The sequence below is a fragment of the Lolium perenne genome, chromosome 6, assembly GCF_019359855.2.
Source record: "Lolium perenne isolate Kyuss_39 chromosome 6, Kyuss_2.0, whole genome shotgun sequence".
NCBI classification, from domain to species: Eukaryota; Viridiplantae; Streptophyta; class Magnoliopsida; order Poales; family Poaceae; genus Lolium; species Lolium perenne.
Genome location: NC_067249.2, coordinates 209,736,517 through 209,755,004, shown reverse-complemented (window position 1 = coordinate 209,755,004; position 18,488 = coordinate 209,736,517). Strand labels below are relative to the sequence as shown.

At 43.8% G+C, this 18,488-nt stretch overlaps 1 protein-coding gene across 1 annotated transcript in view; it reads left to right on the top strand.

The window, feature by feature from the left end:
* Nucleotides 1-1,105: 1,105 nt before the first annotated feature.
* The window catches only part of LOC139832615 (uncharacterized), a 56,615-nt gene continuing 39,232 nt past the window's right edge, over nucleotides 1,106-18,488 (top strand). Inside the window, exons 1-6 of the mRNA XM_071822408.1 lie at nucleotides 1,106-1,766; nucleotides 1,869-2,122; nucleotides 2,315-2,962; nucleotides 3,377-4,138; nucleotides 14,046-14,134; nucleotides 14,654-14,827. Of these exons, the coding sequence (XP_071678509.1) occupies nucleotides 1,106-1,766; nucleotides 1,869-2,122; nucleotides 2,315-2,962; nucleotides 3,377-4,138; nucleotides 14,046-14,134; nucleotides 14,654-14,827 (2,588 nt within the window). The remainder of the gene's footprint in view (nucleotides 1,767-1,868; nucleotides 2,123-2,314; nucleotides 2,963-3,376; nucleotides 4,139-14,045; nucleotides 14,135-14,653; nucleotides 14,828-18,488) is intronic.

Sequence of the window (18,488 nt, the reverse complement as noted above, 5' to 3'; positions counted from 1 at the left end):
CAGTGGGGGGAGTGGCTCCGGGCTGAACCGAGGAAGCAGAAGAGACCACATACTACTCCATCAAGACAGTCCTTTTCTTCAGGGAGCTTTGGGAGCAAGTCGGGGTGGACTGAATCTTCTTTTAGGGAAACTGGTGCTTATGTCCGTGACATCCCCCCGAGAAGAAACTATCATCGGGATTATTCCTATTCGGGTTCTTCCCGCACTGGTGGGTTTGAACAAAGGAGGGACGGGGCTGAAGTGACTAGCCCGGACAAAGCTCGGTGGGAAAGGGAGAAGGAAGGGCGAGATAAGGAGGATAGAAGAGGCCGAGTTGATCACTTAAACTTCTCGACGGAGAAATCACCTCCAAGGAAGAACAATTTGAGAAGTGGTACCTTTACGCGCAGGCCACGAGCTGCTGGGGCTGCCACGAATACCTCCTCTGTGCCACTGGGCATGGGGAGCAAAAAAAGGGGACCGAAGCAAGTGTGGCTGCCAGTGGAGGTTAGAGTCGTAGGGGAAGGAACGTCGGAGTCAGCAGGAAAAAGGCAACGTACAAACTCCGTTTTTGACAGACTTGAAGACCCAAAGAATCCAGCGGCGGACCCTGCAGGGCAGGGCCGCCGAGGCCAATGAATATTTTGAGCCTAAACTGTCGCGGACTGGGGTTGGACGCGGCAGTGGGCGAACTCAGAGACCTGGCTAGGTCATACAACCCAGCGGTGGTTTTCCTGTCCGAGACAAAGCAAAAGAAGCAAATCATGAAGAAATTACAATGGAGCTTGGGATTTCGGCATGGAGTGTGTGTGGAGGGAAAAGGAAAAGGGGGGGTCTGGCCTTATGGTGGCGAGATGGAGTGGAGGTAGCGGTCCGGCCCTGGTGTCAGTACTACATCGATGCTGAAATCTAAACAGAGGCTGGGGTGTGGAGATTCACTGGTATATACGGCGAACCGCGAACTGAGCTAAGGACCAAGACATGGGAAGTGTTAAGGTACCTTAGAGCACAGGATAACCTCCCCTGGCTGTGCGCGGGAGACTTTAATGAAATTCTTCGTCAAGATGAACAGCGGGGAGCGAATCCACGTAATGAATCGCAAATGGCAAAATTCTGAGATTGCTTGATGGACTGCCGTCTTGCTGATTTGGGCTTCTCAGGCTACCCTTTTACTTGGGACAACAAACGAGAGGGTCAAGCTAATGTACAGGCTAGACTAGATCGTGCTACAGCAAATGATGACTTTATTACCATGTTTCCCCTAACGCGTGTAAAACACCTGATCACGGAGGAGTCTGATCATATGGCTTTACTTATCAAAGTTGCTGCTGAGCCGGACAGCCGGCCTTGCTTGCAACCAAGGGGATTTATGTACGAGGAGATGTGGACAAGGCACGCAGAGTATGATTCTATGGTGAGGGAGGCGTGGCAATTCACTGGCAGCCATGGTGGAGGAATTAGGGGTCTGTGGCTCCGGCTACAGGAAGTTTCTAAGACCATGAAGGCCTGGAGCTATAACACATTTGGCTCTGTTCGGCAAGAGATTAGAAGGTTGAAGGAGGCACTTGAAGACGCTAAGATGCATGCTATTGTCGCCGATCCCTCACCGGAGGTTCGGAACATGGAGCATCGTCTCCATGAGATGTATGAGACAGAGGAAGTAATGTACAAGCAGCGTTCAAGGCAAGACTGGCTCAAGGAGGGTGATCGGAACACTAGATATTTTCAGAATAGAGCAACGCACAGGCGTAGAAAGAATACAGTTAAATTTCTGAAACGTCCTGACGGTAGTCGTTGTGATACTGATTAAGGAATGCGGAGAATGGCATAGGCCTTCTATGCCGACTTATACAGGTCTGAAGGATCATCTGAGATGGATCGTATTTTAGATCAGATTCCTGGCTTTGTCACTGAACAGATGAATCAATCTTTGACGGCTGTGGTATCGGACAAAGAAATAGAGGCAGCTTTATTTCAAATGGGTCCAACAAAGTCTCCGGGACCTGATGGGCTTCCTGCCCTTTTCTTCCAATGCCACTGGGCGGACGTCAAAGAGGCCGTGGTTTCTGCGGTCAAGGAGTTTCTGGCGGGTGAAGAATGTCCTCCCGACTTCAATGATACAGTCCTTGTCCTAATACCGAAGGTAAATTCGCCGGAATCGCTGGTCCAATTCCGTCCCATTAGCCTGTGCAATGTGCTATATAAAATTGCGTCGAAAGTGTTGGCGAACCGCTTGAAGAGGATTCTCCCAATTCTTATTTCGGAGGAACAGAGCGCGTTTGTCCCTGGCAGACTAATCACGGACAATGTGTTTATAGCTTATGAGTGTACTCAGGCCATTCGGACGAGGAAACGGAAGACGCCGCTGTGCGCGGTAAAATTAGATATGGTCAAAGCGTATGATCGGGTAGAGTGGATATTTCTGGAGAAGATGATGCAGAAGCTGGGGTTTTCTCATGAATGGATCAGAATGGTCATGACCTGCATCACCTCGGTGAGGTTTAGGGTCAAGCTAAATGGGGGACTTTCGGATGGGTTTGTCCCGACCCGAGGACTAAGGCAAGGGGATCCGATCTCGCCCTACTTATTCTTGTTCTGCGTTGAGGGGTTTTCGGCGCTGCTAAAACAAGCACAACATGAGAACCTTCTGAGAGGAGTTCAGTTTGGTGTTAGTGGCCCGCATATTACCCATCTCCTGTTTGCCGACGACAGCGTCGTGTTTCTGGAGGCAACCACTACTAGCATGCAAACTCTGAGGCGAATTCTGCAGGACTATGAAGTTAGTTCAGGACAAAAAGTAAATCTCCAGAAATCTTCTATGTTTTTTGGTAAAGGATGTAAGGAGGAGGTCAAAGAAAGTCTGAAGGAAATTATGGGGATTGCGGCGGAAGCTCTATCGGAGAAGTACTTGGGCTTGCCAACTGTTGTAGGGAGATCCAAGGAAGGCTGTTTTAAGCACCTGCGGGAGAGGACGTGGGGAAAGGTAAAGGGCCTAAAAGGCCAAGGATTGTCGAAGGAAGGAAAAGGGATCTTAGTAAAATCGATTTTGCAAGCTGTTCCTGCCTATACTATGAGTTGTTTCATGTTGTCTAAGAAGCTTTGCACACAACTGAGTTCCATTTCCTCAAATTTTTGGTGGGGTGACACGAACAACCAAAAGAAAGTGCATTGGGTTAGCTGGGAAAGGATGTGCAAGAGAAAGGAACAAGGAGGCTTGGGTTTTCGAGATTTTATGTGTTTCAACCAAGCGTTCCTTGCAAAACAGGGATGGAGGATGATCACGCAACCGGCCTCTTTGTGTGCACGAGTGCTTAAAGCCAGGTATTTCAAAGATGGGGAGTTCTTGACAGCAAGCTGTCCCAAACGAGCATCATATACCTGGCGTGGAATTATACAGGGGAGGCAATTATTGAAGGAGGGAATTATCTGGAGGATAGGTGATGGCTCATCTATTTCGGTCAGTAAGGACAATTGGATACCAAGAGTTGGGGCGAAGCGTCCACTGGGACGACGGGAGGAGAGTTGCCCGGACAAGCTGAGCGATTTTATTTCAGAGGAAGGGGGCGAGTGGAATGAAGAAATGGTCAAGCAACATTTCTTTGACCTGGATGTTGCAGATATTCTTCGCACCCCGGTTGGTAAACCGAATTCACATGACTTTGTGGCATGGAATCATACGAAGAATGGTATCTTCTCCGTGAAGTCTGCATATCACCTGGCTGTTCAGAGGAAAAGAGACCGAAGTGGAGCTGCTGAATCCTCAAGTTCGGTGGAGAAGCACAAGGGTTGGCTTGCCTTATGGGCGGCGCAAGTTCCAGGGAAGATTAAGGTGCACATGTGGCGGCTGATTGAGAATGGTCTAGCGGTGGGATCCGAGCTTAGTCATAGGAAGATTAAAGACGGCGTGGTCTGTCTAGTATGCGGCAGAACTGAAAGCTTGATACACCGGTTCTGGACCTGCCCTCACTCGGCGCAGGCGTGGGCGTTGCTGGCTGAGCGAGTAGGCCATCGTTGGGAGCCTCCACCAAAAACTTTGGTCTGCCATGCTGAACTGAAGGGTTGGATACTAGATTGGATTGGAAAAGTGAATGATGATCAGATGGCCTGGGCGTTCAATCTGATATATAACCTCTGGCTGGCTCGGAATGATGCGAGGGAAGTACAACGGATACAGGATCCGGGACAAATTGTTCAGAAAGTCGTAGCTGCTGTGGAGGAATGGAGAAACCTTAAGGCTGTCGCACCGCGCCCAACGACCAGAGTGGTGGAACGGTGGATGATACGTCTCCGACGTATCGATAATTTCTTATGTTCCATGCCACATTATTGATGTTATCTACATGTTTTATGCACACTTTATGTCATATTCGTGCATTTTCTGGAACTAACCTATTAACAAGATGCCGAAGTGCCAGTTCCTGTTTTCTGCTGTTTTTGATTTCAGAAATCCTAGTAACGAAATATTCTCGGAATCGGACGAAATCAACGCCCAGGTTCCTATTTTCACCGGAAGCATCCAGAACACACGAGAAGGACCAGAGGGGGGGCACTGGGCCCCCAGACCATAGGCCGGCGCGGCCCAGGCCCTGGCCGCGCCGCCATATGGTGTGGCCACCCCTTTAGCCCTCCTGCGCCGCCTCTTCGCCTATTTAAAGCCTCCGTCGCGAAAACCCTGATACGTTCGACGAAACTCCAGAAAAGTTACTGTGACGCCGCCGCCATCGCGAAACTCCAATTCGGGGGACAGAAGTCTCTGTTCCGGCACCCTGCCGGGACGGGGAATTGCTCCCGGAGCCATCTCCACTGCCGTCTTCACCGCCATCTTCACCGCCATCGCTGCCTCCATGATGAGGAGGGAGTAATCCACCCCCGAGGCTGAGGGCTCCGCTGTAGCTATGTGGTTCATCTCTCTCCCATGTACCTCAATACAATAATCTCATGAGCTGCTTTACATGATTGAGATTCATATGAGTTTGTATCACAATTTATCTATGTGTTACTCTAGCAATGTTATTAAAGTAGTTTTATTCCTCCTGCACGTGTGTAAAGGTGACAGTGTGTGCACCGTGTTAGTACTTGGTTTATGCTATGATCATGATCTCTTGTAGATTGCAAAGTTAACTATTGCTATGATAATATTGATGTGATCTATTCCTCCTACATATGCATGAAGGTGACAGTGTGCATGCTATGTTAGTACTTGGTTTAATCTGTTGATCTATCTTACACTACAAGGTTACTAAAATATGAACAGTAATTGTGGAGCTTGTTAACTCCGGCATTGAGGGTTCGTGTAATCCTACGCAATGCGTTCATCATCCAACAAGAGTGTAGAGTATGCATTTATCTATTCTGTTATGTGATCAATGTTGAGAGTGTCCACTAGTGAAAGTGTAATCCCTAAGCCTTGTTCCTAAATACTGCTATCGCTGCTTGTTTACTGTTTTACTGCGTTACTACTGCTGCAATACTACCACCATCAACTACACGCCAGCAAGCTATTTTCTGGCACCGTTGCTACTGCTCATATATATTCATACCACCTGTATTTCACTATCTCTTCGCCGAACTAGTGCACCTATTAGGTGTGTTGGGGACACAAGAGACTTCTTGCTTTGTGGTTGCAGGGTTGCATGAGAGGGATATCTTTGACCTCTTCCTCCCTGAGTTCGATAAACCTTGGGTGATCCACTTAAGGGAAAACTTGCTGCTGTTCTACAAACCTCTGCTCTTGGAGGCCCAACACTGTCTACAGGAAAGGAGGGGGAACGTAGACATCAAGCACTTTTCTGGCGCCGTTGCCGGGAAGGAAAGGTAAAAGGTACTCACACTCCGGACCTCGGCTACCAAGCTATTTTCCGCCGTTGTAAGTACTCGAAGCTATTTCCTTTAGATCCTGCAATTGCATCTTTTTGTTTCTTGTTTACACTAGTTTGGCATAATGGACAACAATGAGCTTTTTACTCTATTTCCTGATTTAAGACATGGATGGTTTGATCCGAAAATTAAAAAACCCATGGAACATATTAATATGAACACTTTGAACACCATTGTTGCTAATGATATGGAAAATTCTAAGCTTGGGGAAGCTGGTTTTGATGAGCATGATCTTTTTAGTCCCGCAAGCATTGAGGAGAAAATTTACTTTGATGATACTCTACCTCCTATTTATGATGATTATAATGATAGTAGTCTTTTGGTACCACCTGTTATGGAGGATAAATTTGATTATGATTACAATATACCTCCTATATATGATAGCTACTTTGTTGAATTTGCTCCCACTACAACTAATAAAATTGATTATGCTTATGTGGAGAGTAATAATTTTATGCATGAGACTCATGATAAGAATGCTTTATGTGATAGTTATATTGTTGAGTTTGCTCATGACACTACTGAAAGTTATTATGAGAGAGGAAAATATGGTTGTAGAAATTTTCATGTTACTAAAACACCTCTCTATGTGCTGAAATTTTTGAAGCTACACTTGTTCTATCTTCCTATGGTTGTTACTTTGCTATTCATGAACTTGTTTATTTACAAGATTCCTATGCATAGGAAGCATGTTAAACTTAAATGTGTTTTGAATTTGCCTCTTGATGCTCTCTTTTGCTTCAAATACTATTTCTTGCGAGTGCATCATTAAAACTGCTGAGCCCATCTTAATGGCTAGAAAGAAAGAACTTCTTGGGAGATAACCCATGTGTTATTTTGCTACAGTACTTTGTTTTATATTTGTGTCTTGGAAGTTGTTTACTACTGTAGCAACCTCTCCTTATCTTAGTTTTGTGTTTTGTTGTGCCAAGTAAAGTCTTTGATAGTAAAGTCAATACTAGATTTGGATTACTGCGCAGAAACTGTTTTCTTTGCTGTCACGGATCTGGGCAAAATGCTCTGTAGGTAACTCAGAAAATTATGCCAATTTACGTGAGTGATCCTCAGATAAGTACGCAACTTTCATTCAATTTGAGCATTTTCATCTGAGCAAGTCTGGTGCCATTTTAAAATTCGTATTTACGGACTGTTCTGTTTTGACAGATTCTGCCTTTTATTTCGCATTGCTTCTTTCGCTGTGTTGGGTGGATTTCTTTGTTCCATTACCTTCCAGTAGCTTTGGGCAATGTCCAGAAGTGTTAAGAATGATTGTGTCACCTCTGAACATGTGAGTTTTTGATTATGCACTAACCCTCTAATGAGTTTGTTTCGAGTTTGGTGTGAAGGAAGTTTTCAAGGGTCAAGAGAGGAGGATGATATACTATGATCAAGAAGAGTGAAAGCTCTAAGCTTGGGGATGCCCCCGTGGTTCACCCCTGCATATATCAAGAAGACTCAAGCGTCTAAGCTTGGGGATGCCCAAGGCATCCCCTTCTTCATCGACAACATTATCAGGTTCCTCCCTTGAAACTATATTTTTATTCAGTCACATCTTATGTACTTTACTTGGAGCGTCTGTTTATTTTTGTTTTTGTTTGTGTTTGAATAAATTGGATTACATCATGCTTGTGTGGGAGAGAGACACGCTCCGCTGTAGCATATGGACAAGTATGTCCTTAGTTTCTACTCATAATATTCATGGCGAAGTTTTCTCTTCGTTAAATTGTTATATGGTTGGAATTGGAAAATGATACATGTAGTAATTGCTATAATGTCTTGGGTAATGTGATACTTGGCAATTGTTGTGCTCATGTTTAAGCTCTTGCATCATATACTTTGCACCTATTAATGAAGAAATACATAGAGCATGCTAAAATTTGGTTTGCATAATTGGTCTCTCTAAGGTCTAGATAATTTCTAGTATTGAGTTTGAACAACAAGGAAGACGGTGTAGAGTCTTATAATGTTTTCAATATGTCTTTTATGTAAGTTTTGCTGCACCGGTTCATCCTTGTGTTTGTTTCAAATAAGCCTTGCTAGCCTAAACCTTGTATCGAGAGGGAATACTTCTCATGCATCCAAAATCCTTGAGCCAACCACTATGCCATTTGTGTCCACCATACCTACCTACTACATGGTATTTTCTGCCATTCCAAGTAAATACTTCATGTGCTACCTTTAAACCTTCAAAATGCTTCTCAATTTGTGTTAATGTTTTATAGCTCATGAGGAAGTATGTGGTGTTTATCTTTCAACCTTGTCATTTACTTTTGACAGACTTTCATAATGGACTAGTGGCACATCCGCTTATCCAATAATTTTGCAAAAAGAGCTGGCAATGGGGTTCCCAGCCCCAATTAATTACAACTTGCATTAATAATTCTCTTCACATGTTTTGCTCTGATTCATCAGCAAAGCAACTTAATTTTGCAAATAGACACTCCTCCATGGTATGAGATTGATGGTAGGCACCCGAGGATTCGGTTAGCCATGGCTTGTGTAAGCAAAGGTTGGGAGGAGTGTCACCCATAAATAAACAAAAACTAAAGTACATGTGTAAACAAAAGAGAAGAGGGATGATCTACCTTGCTGGTAGAGATAACGTCCTTCATGGGAGCCGCTCTTGAAAGTCTGGTTGGCGAGGTAGTTAGAGTACCCATTACCATTCGTTGACAACAACAAACACCTCTCAAAACTTTACTTTTATGATCTATATGATTTCAAAACTTAAAAAGCTCTAGCACATGATTTAATCCCTGCTTCCCTCTGCGAAGGGCCTTTCTTTTACTTTATGTTGAGTCAGTTCACCTATTTCTCTCCACCTCAAGAAGCAAACTCTTGTGTGAACTGTGCATTGATTCCTACATATTTGCATATTGCACTTGTTATATTACTCTATGTTGACAATTATCCATGAGATATACATGTTACAAGTTGAAAGCAACCGCTGAAACTTAATCTTCTTTTATGTGGCTTCAATACCTTTACTTTGAATTATTGCTTTATGAGTTAACTCTTATGCAAGACTTATTGATGCTTGTCTTGAAGTGCTATTCATGAAAAGTCTTTGCTATATGATTCACTTGTTTACTCATGTCATATACATTGTTTTGATCGCTGCATTCGCTACATATGCTTTACAAATAGTATGATCAAGGTTATGATGGCATGTCACTCCAGAAATTATCTTTGTTATCGTTTTACCTGCTCTGGACGAGCGTAACTAAGCTTGGGGATGCTGATACGTCTCCGACGTATCGATAATTTCTTATGTTCCATGCCACATTATTGATGTTATCTACATGTTTTATGCACACTTTATGTCATATTCGTGCATTTTCTGGAACTAACCTATTAACAAGATGCCGAAGTGCCAGTTCCTGTTTTCTGCTGTTTTTGATTTCAGAAATCCTAGTAACGAAATATTCTCGGAATCGGACGAAATCAACGCCCAGGTTCCTATTTTCACCGGAAGCATCCAGAACACACGAGAAGGACCAGAGGGGGGGCACTGGGCCCCCAGACCATAGGCCGGCGCGGCCCAGGCCCTGGCCGCGCCGCCATATGGTGTGGCCACCCCTTTAGCCCTCCTGCGCCGCCTCTTCGCCTATTTAAAGCCTCCGTCGCGAAAACCCTGATACGTTCGACGAAACTCCAGAAAAGTTACTGTGACGCCGCCGCCATCGCGAAACTCCAATTCGGGGGACAGAAGTCTCTGTTCCGGCACCCTGCCGGGACGGGGAATTGCTCCCGGAGCCATCTCCACTGCCGTCTTCACCGCCATCTTCACCGCCATCGCTGCCTCCATGATAGGGAGTAATCCACCCCCAAGGCTGAGGGCTCCGCTGTAGCTATGTGGTTCATCTCTCTCCCATGTACCTCAATACAATAATCTCATGAGCTGCTTTACATGATTGAGATTCATATGAGTTTGTATCACAATTTATCTATGTGTTACTCTAGCAATGTTATTAAAGTAGTTTTATTCCTCCTGCACGTGTGTAAAGGTGACAGTGTGTGCACCGTGTTAGTACTTGGTTTATGCTATGATCATGATCTCTTGTAGATTGCGAAGTTAACTATTGCTATGATAATATTGATGTGATCTATTCCTCCTACATATGCATGAAGGTGACAGTATGCATGCTATGTTAGTACTTGGTTTAATCTGTTGATCTATCTTACACTACAAGGTTACTAAAATATGAACAGTAATTGTGGAGCTTGTTAACTCCAGCATTGAGGGTTCGTGTAATCCTACGCAATGCGTTCATCATCCAACAAGAGTGTAGAGTATGCATTTATCTATTCTGTTATGTGATCAATGTTGAGAGTGTCCACTAGTGAAAGTGTAATCCCTAGGCCTTGTTCCTAAATACTGCTATCGCTGTTTGTTTACTGTTTTACTGCGTTACTACTGCTGCAATACTACCACCATCAACTACACGCCAGCAAGCTATTTTCTGGCACCGTTGCTACTGCTCATATATATTCATACCACCTGTATTTCACTATCTCTTCGCCGAACTAGTGCACCTATTAGGTGTGTTGGGGACACAAGAGACTTCTTGCTTTGTGGTTGCAGGGTTGCATGAGAGGGATATCTTTGACCTCTTCCTCCCTGAGTTCGATAAACCTTGGGTGATCCACTTAAGGGAAAACTTGCTGCTGTTCTACAAACCTCTGCTCTTGGAGGCCCAACACTGTCTACAGGAAAGGAGGGGGAACGTAGACATCAGTGGAGAGCTCCAGAAGCGAGCTGGGTCAAGGTGAACACTGATGGAGCGTACCGGCAAAGCGAAGGCAACGGAGGGGGAGGTGTGGTTATCAGAGACCACCATGGTAGCTTCATCGCGGGAGCATGCCATTTTTTTACCCATGTTGCTGATGCGGAGAGGGCGGAGCTTCTGGCGTGTAGACGAGGCCTGATGCTGGCGAAGGAGATACAAGCGTCGAAGGTGATCCTGGAAACGGACTCTACAGGGGTTATGGCCAAGCTGCGGAAAGAGGAGAAGGACCGATCATTTCATGGTCCACTTGTGGAGGAAATCAAGGAGCTTCTGCTAGGCTTCAGTAATTCCTCTGTGGTTGCTGTTACACGGACAGCTAATGGAACCGCGCATGATTTAGCGAAAGTAGGCTGCGAGAATAAAACGTCTAGGGTGTGGTTGGGTGATCCACCGGCGAATATTGTAAACTCTCTTGATTTGGATGTTTCGTTGATGCAATAAAATCGCAGCTGATTCTCAAAAAAAAAAAAACCAAAAGAGACTAGAGAAATCAAACCCATATTGTTCAAAATAGGAAATCGCATAGATAATTACTGATTTTCTAAGTTTTGTTTTATACATTTTCGGAATTTTTCCTGTGTTCGTGGTGTGGAGCTGATGCCATGCAGAGGAAAGTTTATTTATGATGTGTTCGCGGCATGGAGCTGGCAATTTGAATTAGAAAATATAGTGTTGGAGTTGTGTAGCGCTTTGAGTAGTTCCGGCAATTTGGATTCGGAACATGTTGGATTTTTTGACTGAACGTGTTGGAGGTGCATGTATCGTAATTCTTTGGGTGACTAACGTGACAGATTTGATATGTCCAAAACATTAATTATGAGTCTATGTGTGCTACGTAAAACTTTAAATTTTAGCCGTCAAATTACAGATCGAACAGCTAAAATAATTCTATTTATGTGGATTAATGTGGTGGCTCTCTAAGAACCAACCTAAGACTGGGTGGTTAGGAGGGTGGTTGTACCTCCGGCCCACAAGAGTTCAAACCTCAGGTTTGACATCTGTGTGTCTTATAAAGGTGAAATATTCATTTAGTGGGAGGCGATGTTTCCGTCGATGACGAGACGTTTGTGGTGACTTCGTCAATTTCAAGATCCAATCCACCGACTCAGTCTTCCAGAGCTGCTCATAGGGTTAGGGTGTGCGTGTGTGCGTTCATAGGGGTGAGTGTATGCGCGTGTATGTGAACGTCTACGTTTGTACTGTGTTTCTCAACAAAATGTGGTGGCTCTGTTAGACATGTATATTGCTCTGTCCATCTTTTGATGTCAAAAAATTGTCTAAATTTAGATGTATCTAGACACACTTTAGTGCATAGATACATTCGAATTTAGACGAACCATCAGACATTTATTAGTGGACGGAGGGAATAGAATAAATATAGATAGATAGATAGATAGATAGATAGATAGATAGATAGATAGATAGATAGATAGATAGATAACAGATTAGCATGGATCTGACAATTAGAGAGATGTTGATGTGGCACGATAACATTAGGAGTCAGTGTTTGGATAATGAAGGATTTACCGCATGTTGATTACCCACCGCAGATGGAAAGATTGAGAGATCGGGACACGTTCTTTTGTCACAGAAGCGTGCCCGAGAGGCCGAGACAACTGACAGGCCGAAATGCTCGGGAAATTAGCGATCTGGACATGATACCGTTGTGGAGCCACACGTTTATACGGTATATCCTAAACTGAATAAGATTAGCTCACGGTTCGCTTCACTCGTTGAAGAATCAACGTTACAGACTTACATATGAGGAAGTAGCCGTTTGATTCACCGTTTGATTCATGCGGTCGTCTGCGACGGTCAACGCTCGAGGAATGCATTGACCGGTCCGGACGGACGTGCTAGGACTAGCATTGGTTTGGTTGGTTTTCATGCGTGCGTGCAAATTTGAAGTCGCTGATCGATCCTGCCTGCCACAGCTCTGGCCGATCGTTTTTTGTCTTTCTTTCTTCCATGCATGCTCGCCGCACTTGGACCGATGGTCAACGTTGAAACTTCTGGCTCAAGGTTAAATCAACAGTCTTGTAGAGTACCAGTAAAAGTTAGATTAATTTCTTCTTTTGAGTTAAGGAGCTCCAGCTCCCAACTTCATTTTACAAGAGGCTCGCGCGTGCGCATGTGCGAGTTGAGAAGAAACCCAACCAAAACTTGTTGCAAGCTATGCTGCAGCAGACAATCAGAAACCTATTACCTCCGTTCTAAAATAATTGTCACATCTCTGTGACACTTAGAGCTCATTTGGTTACCAGCTTTCCCCTCGGGTTCCTCTGGTTTTCCCCGGCCGAAAAAACCCTGGGCCGAATTGACCCGGGTAAGTCCATCTAGCCATTTGGATGCCCGCGAGTCAATCATTTCGCGTCCAATCGGCGTCCAACCCGGGGAGAGGGTTCCACTAGTGAAGAGGTGGGGAACGGCTTCCGCATCTGGCTCTCGCGACGGAGGCGGCGACGCTAGGGGCGATGGGTCTGGCTCTTGCGACGGAGGCGGATCCCTACATCCGGCGATTGGAGCAAGCTCCTCCCTGCTGCATCGTCCCATCCCCGGCAGCACCGCCCCCTCCCCAAGCCTCTCCCATACCGCATCGCCCCCTCCCCGGCCGCATCGCCCCCTCCCCTATCGCATTGGCCCACCCTTGAGCTCTTCTCCGCTCCGGCGACGACGATGGTGGCCCGGTGATCACGGTAATCCCCTTCACCTCTTCCTTTTCCTTTTTTGCTCAGACGAACTACAAAAACCTAGGGTTCCAGCTCCTATTTGCACTGATGAACTTTCTTGCTCCAAATCCAGAAGCTTTGCTATGGGAGGGGTTTCTTGCTCATGACTTTATCAAAGCATGGTGAGCACAACATCATTCCCCTTCTCTATGTGTCTTGTGTCGGTATGTGAGACTTGTTTTTGGCTGCGTATTATTTAACCTTGTATTGTTGTGGTGGGTTTAGAGCCCCATTGAATGTATCTCTTTGATAGGGAGGGTGATGATTTGAACCCATGAGCTAAACCACCGCAAATTTTGCCATTGTCTTTAATTAGTAAATAAAAAGTTAAAGAAGAAACAATACATATATAAGTTTGTTTGGCCCAAGTTATTCAACTAAATGTGGTCTTGTTATTTAATACCAATCCATTTTGTCTGGTACTGCTTGATGTAAGTTTTATGTTGCCTTAATTTAAATATCAGTTTTGCTGGATAAAAATCATGTCAAACAAATGAAACACTAACTTGACTAACTTAGAGTCCTCTACAAGTTATAATAGTTTGAGGAGGTACTATTAAAGATATACCTGTACTTTGGTTCTGTACAAGTTATAATAGTTTGAGGAGGTACTATTAAAGATATACCTGTAACTATCGATGATAACATTGGGTTCGTCTGGTTGCTGCAGAGGTGGAGCAAGGGAAAGCAAAAGAAGAAGGTTACCAACATTGTGATGTTCGAGATTATTGCTTACTATTGGAACCCAGGATTACATCCGTTTGAGATTACTTCCAGGCTTAGGGTAGTCTCCTTGTTCCATTTTTTCTATGTTTCTTATGCCATGGTCAGCATTACATCTTTTCTAGATTGCTTACTATTGGGACCTTTAAATTAATTTTATATATACCGCCATCTCAAAATTCTAGAGTTGTATCCTTGAGTAACTAGATATATATGTGCTTATTGGTTATTAGAGAATAAATTCTAGAGTTGTATACTTGAGTAACTAGATATATATGTCCAAGTATTTAGTACTACTGATAGACTATTCAGATAAGTTGGCACACTTCAAAAGTGTTGAAGGTGTAGTCCAGTATGACGATCTTTTCGAATTTGTAGCTACCTTTTGCACCAGAAGATTCCAACTCATAGTGGAGACCGCATACTGCCAATTGCTTCCTCTTTCTCTGATAATGTGTTCATGTCTAAACATGAAAAAAATTATGAGCCAAGCAGTGAATTAAACTTCAAATGTGTTCACAGCTGTTTGCTCTGATGGATTGATTATATTTCTAGTTATTTTTCACACATGAGTTGGCTCCCAAATGAAATTGCAAGGTGTGCTTATCGTCTTGTGACTGTTATTGCTGCAGAGGTTGTCGAGATCAAGGCCAGCCTGCGTCCCGAGATCCAGGTTGCTGCTCAGGGCTTCCGGGTGAAGAAGGGTGGTGCTTTCACCGGTGAAGTCAGGTTAGTATCCAGTTTTGTGCAGTTATGTCGAGCATTCTCGGTCAGAACTGCTGGGTGAAGTGTCATGTTGGCTTTTAACACGGTCCAGAATGAGTACTCTCATTTCTGAACCAAACTTGTACATTGATATTAGATTCGTTTAGTCGCTGATGTCTGGTTACCCAAGCCGGTACTAACTAATTAGTCAAATGGAGAATTCATGAGTTTTAGAATAGCTTTTCTTACTTCACGATTATCCTTGTATTATTGACATGAATTGACATGTTCTTTTAGAAAAGCTTTCTTACTTACTGAATTTGTTATCAAATGACTTGCCTAAGATTTTTCAAATGCTATAGGCAGTTGTCCCTTTTAGAATTGTATTGAGAAATCCAACCAGATGTGTTACTTATCTTATAAATAACAAAAATCTCAATATTTCCAATGGTTTTGTTCATTTGCTTGTTCCTTGTTCCTGTAACTCCAACATAGCTCTGAAACAGTTCATAACTGTCCTGATACCTGCTGACAGCTGTTTGCATCAGAACCAAATGGATACCATACTAAACATGCCTGCTCCTTATTGTAGAAAAACCACAGCCAGTCTAATATTCCATCAGCAGTCAACATTTTATCTTGAGTTTCTTGATCAACCGTGGTTTGCAATCCCTCATTCTTCAGTAACATAGATGATTTGCCAACATTTTATCTTGAGTTTCTTTATCAATACTGCAGAGGCACACTACCGCACTTGGCCAACCTAGGCCGTGTTCCAACCTTCTATTTGTGTTTCAGTGGTCGCATTCAGGCCTACTAATAAAAAATGGTCATTATGTGCGCTGTTTAGGCCTATTTTGCTGCATGGCCCTGTTCGTACAAGTGCTGCGTGCTCTGCCATGCATGGAAGCATGCATGTACAGGACAAGTTGTCCAGTATCAGCATTATGAACTGCATGTGCCCCATGTTTACAATGTAATGAAGATTTCCTGGTGCATGCTTTGCTTCTTCGGTACTACCTCCGTTACAAGAGTTAAGGCGCACGCGTATTGCAAGACGAACTTTGACCATAAAAATTGAGCAACACAATCTTGATTATATTATATGTAATTAGTATCGTTGGATTCGTATTGAAAAGCACTTTCTAATGATGCTAATTTCATACAAACAATCTTTATATATTTAAAATAATTCTTGATCAAATAAAAAACACGTAAAACGAGTGTGCCTTATTTCTTGAATTGGAGGTAGTAGACTATAAAGGTCCAGAGCGTACAGGTGACTTTACTTGTGGGAGGTTTGCAAACAACTACGACATTACTTGTGCTAAATCTCGGTTCAGTATAAGCAGCAGCAGCAGCCTGAACTCGTCATCTTGTGCATAATGCCATGAACATTGCCAGGTGTTAGTCATCTTTGCCTTCTTTTAGACATAAAGGTCTGGAGCCTGTAGTGTGGTGTACTACTGTTCTTTGCCTTCTTTCTTGATGTCCATATGAATGTCTCAGCATGATTATATTCTGAAGTTGTTTTATAATGACATGTCCAAGTAGCTTCTTTCTTGGTGCCTAATTTTCTTTTCTTTTCTAAACATTTGCAGGATATTCGAATTCTGCAAAACGATGATTTGGCCTTTTCAGACATGGACTAGCAGCATGTCCGTGGCTTCTGAGCTGCAAGCCATTATGTTTATGTCTAGCGTCAAACACAAATATATGATGTTCTAAACAGATGATGTCATGGCGGCTGTTTACTATTATGTTTATGTTTGGTGTCCCATTATTTGCCTGGAGATGTAAAAATTGATGTATGCTTATGCTGTTGTGGTATGAATATTCTTTGAAATTTATGTATTAATTTGTCTGCCTGAATTTTCGAATTTCTTGTGAATAAACGTACTATTTTGGCCTTATTTTCGAATTTTGCATGTTCCCTTCCGTTCCAATCCGTTCTCGGCCTTCGCTGTCCAAATCGCAAACCTTGGTGTTCCCGAGCCTGAGGGGAAACCTGGGGTTCCCGAGCACCCAGGAAAATTCAGGCTGGGGAAGTAGGTTCCTGGTTTTGGGTCCCTTACAGCCAAACGTTCCCTTAGTTACCTAGATTTCCCTCGATCGGTATTGAGGCATAGCTTGAATCGAGAGAGCTCTCACGGTCTCACCACACAAATGCATGCGTGATTCGTCGTGCTTGTCCGTGCCAGGCATGGGCAGGCACAGGATAATGATAATGGGTATTCAAATTCACGAAAAAAAATCCAATGCAAATAGGGTTCACCGTAGAAAAGATTGATAGTTGTTCAACACTAAACGGAATTGGCTGATTTAGTTGGTTTCCACGCCTCTACGTGTGAGTCTACACTCTGCAGCCTCACGCTCACGCAGCGTGAGTCACGCATGTTGCCGGAACCGGTCCCTGCGTCGGCGTCTTCCACAACTGAATCAGATCACCGTCTCAGCCTTGCTGAAGTCGCTGGAGCTAGCCTACGGTTAGACTGATATAGCCTTATGGGCTAAGTGGCTGAATATTACGTGAATTTTTCTAGCAAAAGGTTTGGGTATTCAGCTGAATACCCATGAATAAGTGTGTGCCCGCCCATGCCGCCAGGCCATGTGAGCCCACGGCGGCCATGTCGTTGTTACAACAACCTGAGATTTTTTGCAACCTGCGGAATTAATACTGGCCGAAAACGCTTTGGACCGATCCAAAATACTAGAAGTAGCAGAACCAGCACGTTGCACACACAACTGGCCAAATTGGGTAGAGGAGGGATAGATGAGTCATGGGTCCATGCATGGCTCGATCACACCTGATATATAGGATTGAGTGGTACTGTGGACTGACTGGTGGTAGTACCACAAGATTAACGACCAGAGAATCTTACTACTACCAGTCCACCACCAGAAAATTGGAACGAGCGTTTTGCTCACGATCGAGTGGCGTGGATCGACGGAGATTTGGATTTGACTTTGTTTGTTTCTTCTCTTCGTTGCGATGGCTGAAAGTGGGTTCTCAAGATCTGACTCTAATGCCATTGGATTTCAAAACAAAGGCGTGGGCCATTTACTAATTTACACGGGCTAGCTATGGCTGGTGGCGTCGAAATACCTTTATGCATCTTCGGCCCATGGACCTTGGAAATGCATCTGTGCAGCATGTGGTAGAGAGATTTAGTGTTTCCTAAAAAAAAGGTAGAGAGATTTCGTGTTTCGTAAATAAAATGTTGTCACTATATATTTAATAAAATTGGAAAATATAAACTTGTACATGCTACATTTAGTGCCGACATTACCAACTTTCTTAACGCTTAAATTTCTTGATATAACGGGTAGCCTCACACAGAAAAAAATGTAGATGTCGGTCACTTTCTCAGGTCCCGCGTCGTCTGAGATTCTGGGGCCTATATGATACACTGGAATCTCTTTGTACCGGAGATATGTCACGGGGAGCCTGGTTAGGTCGGAAAGCAATATGACGTATATGATCATTTTTCTACTTTAAAAAAAATTGTTTCTTCCATGTATGTGTCAATCAAGAAGCTCGCTTTTCCCTTAACCTCTATATATTGTAGCATGTCTGGCATGCCAACATGTTAATTTAGGTTAAAACCAAAACTTGTTGGATTTGGGGTTTTGTCACCTAAATATTTATTCAATATATACAATTTATACCACAATTCTATACTTC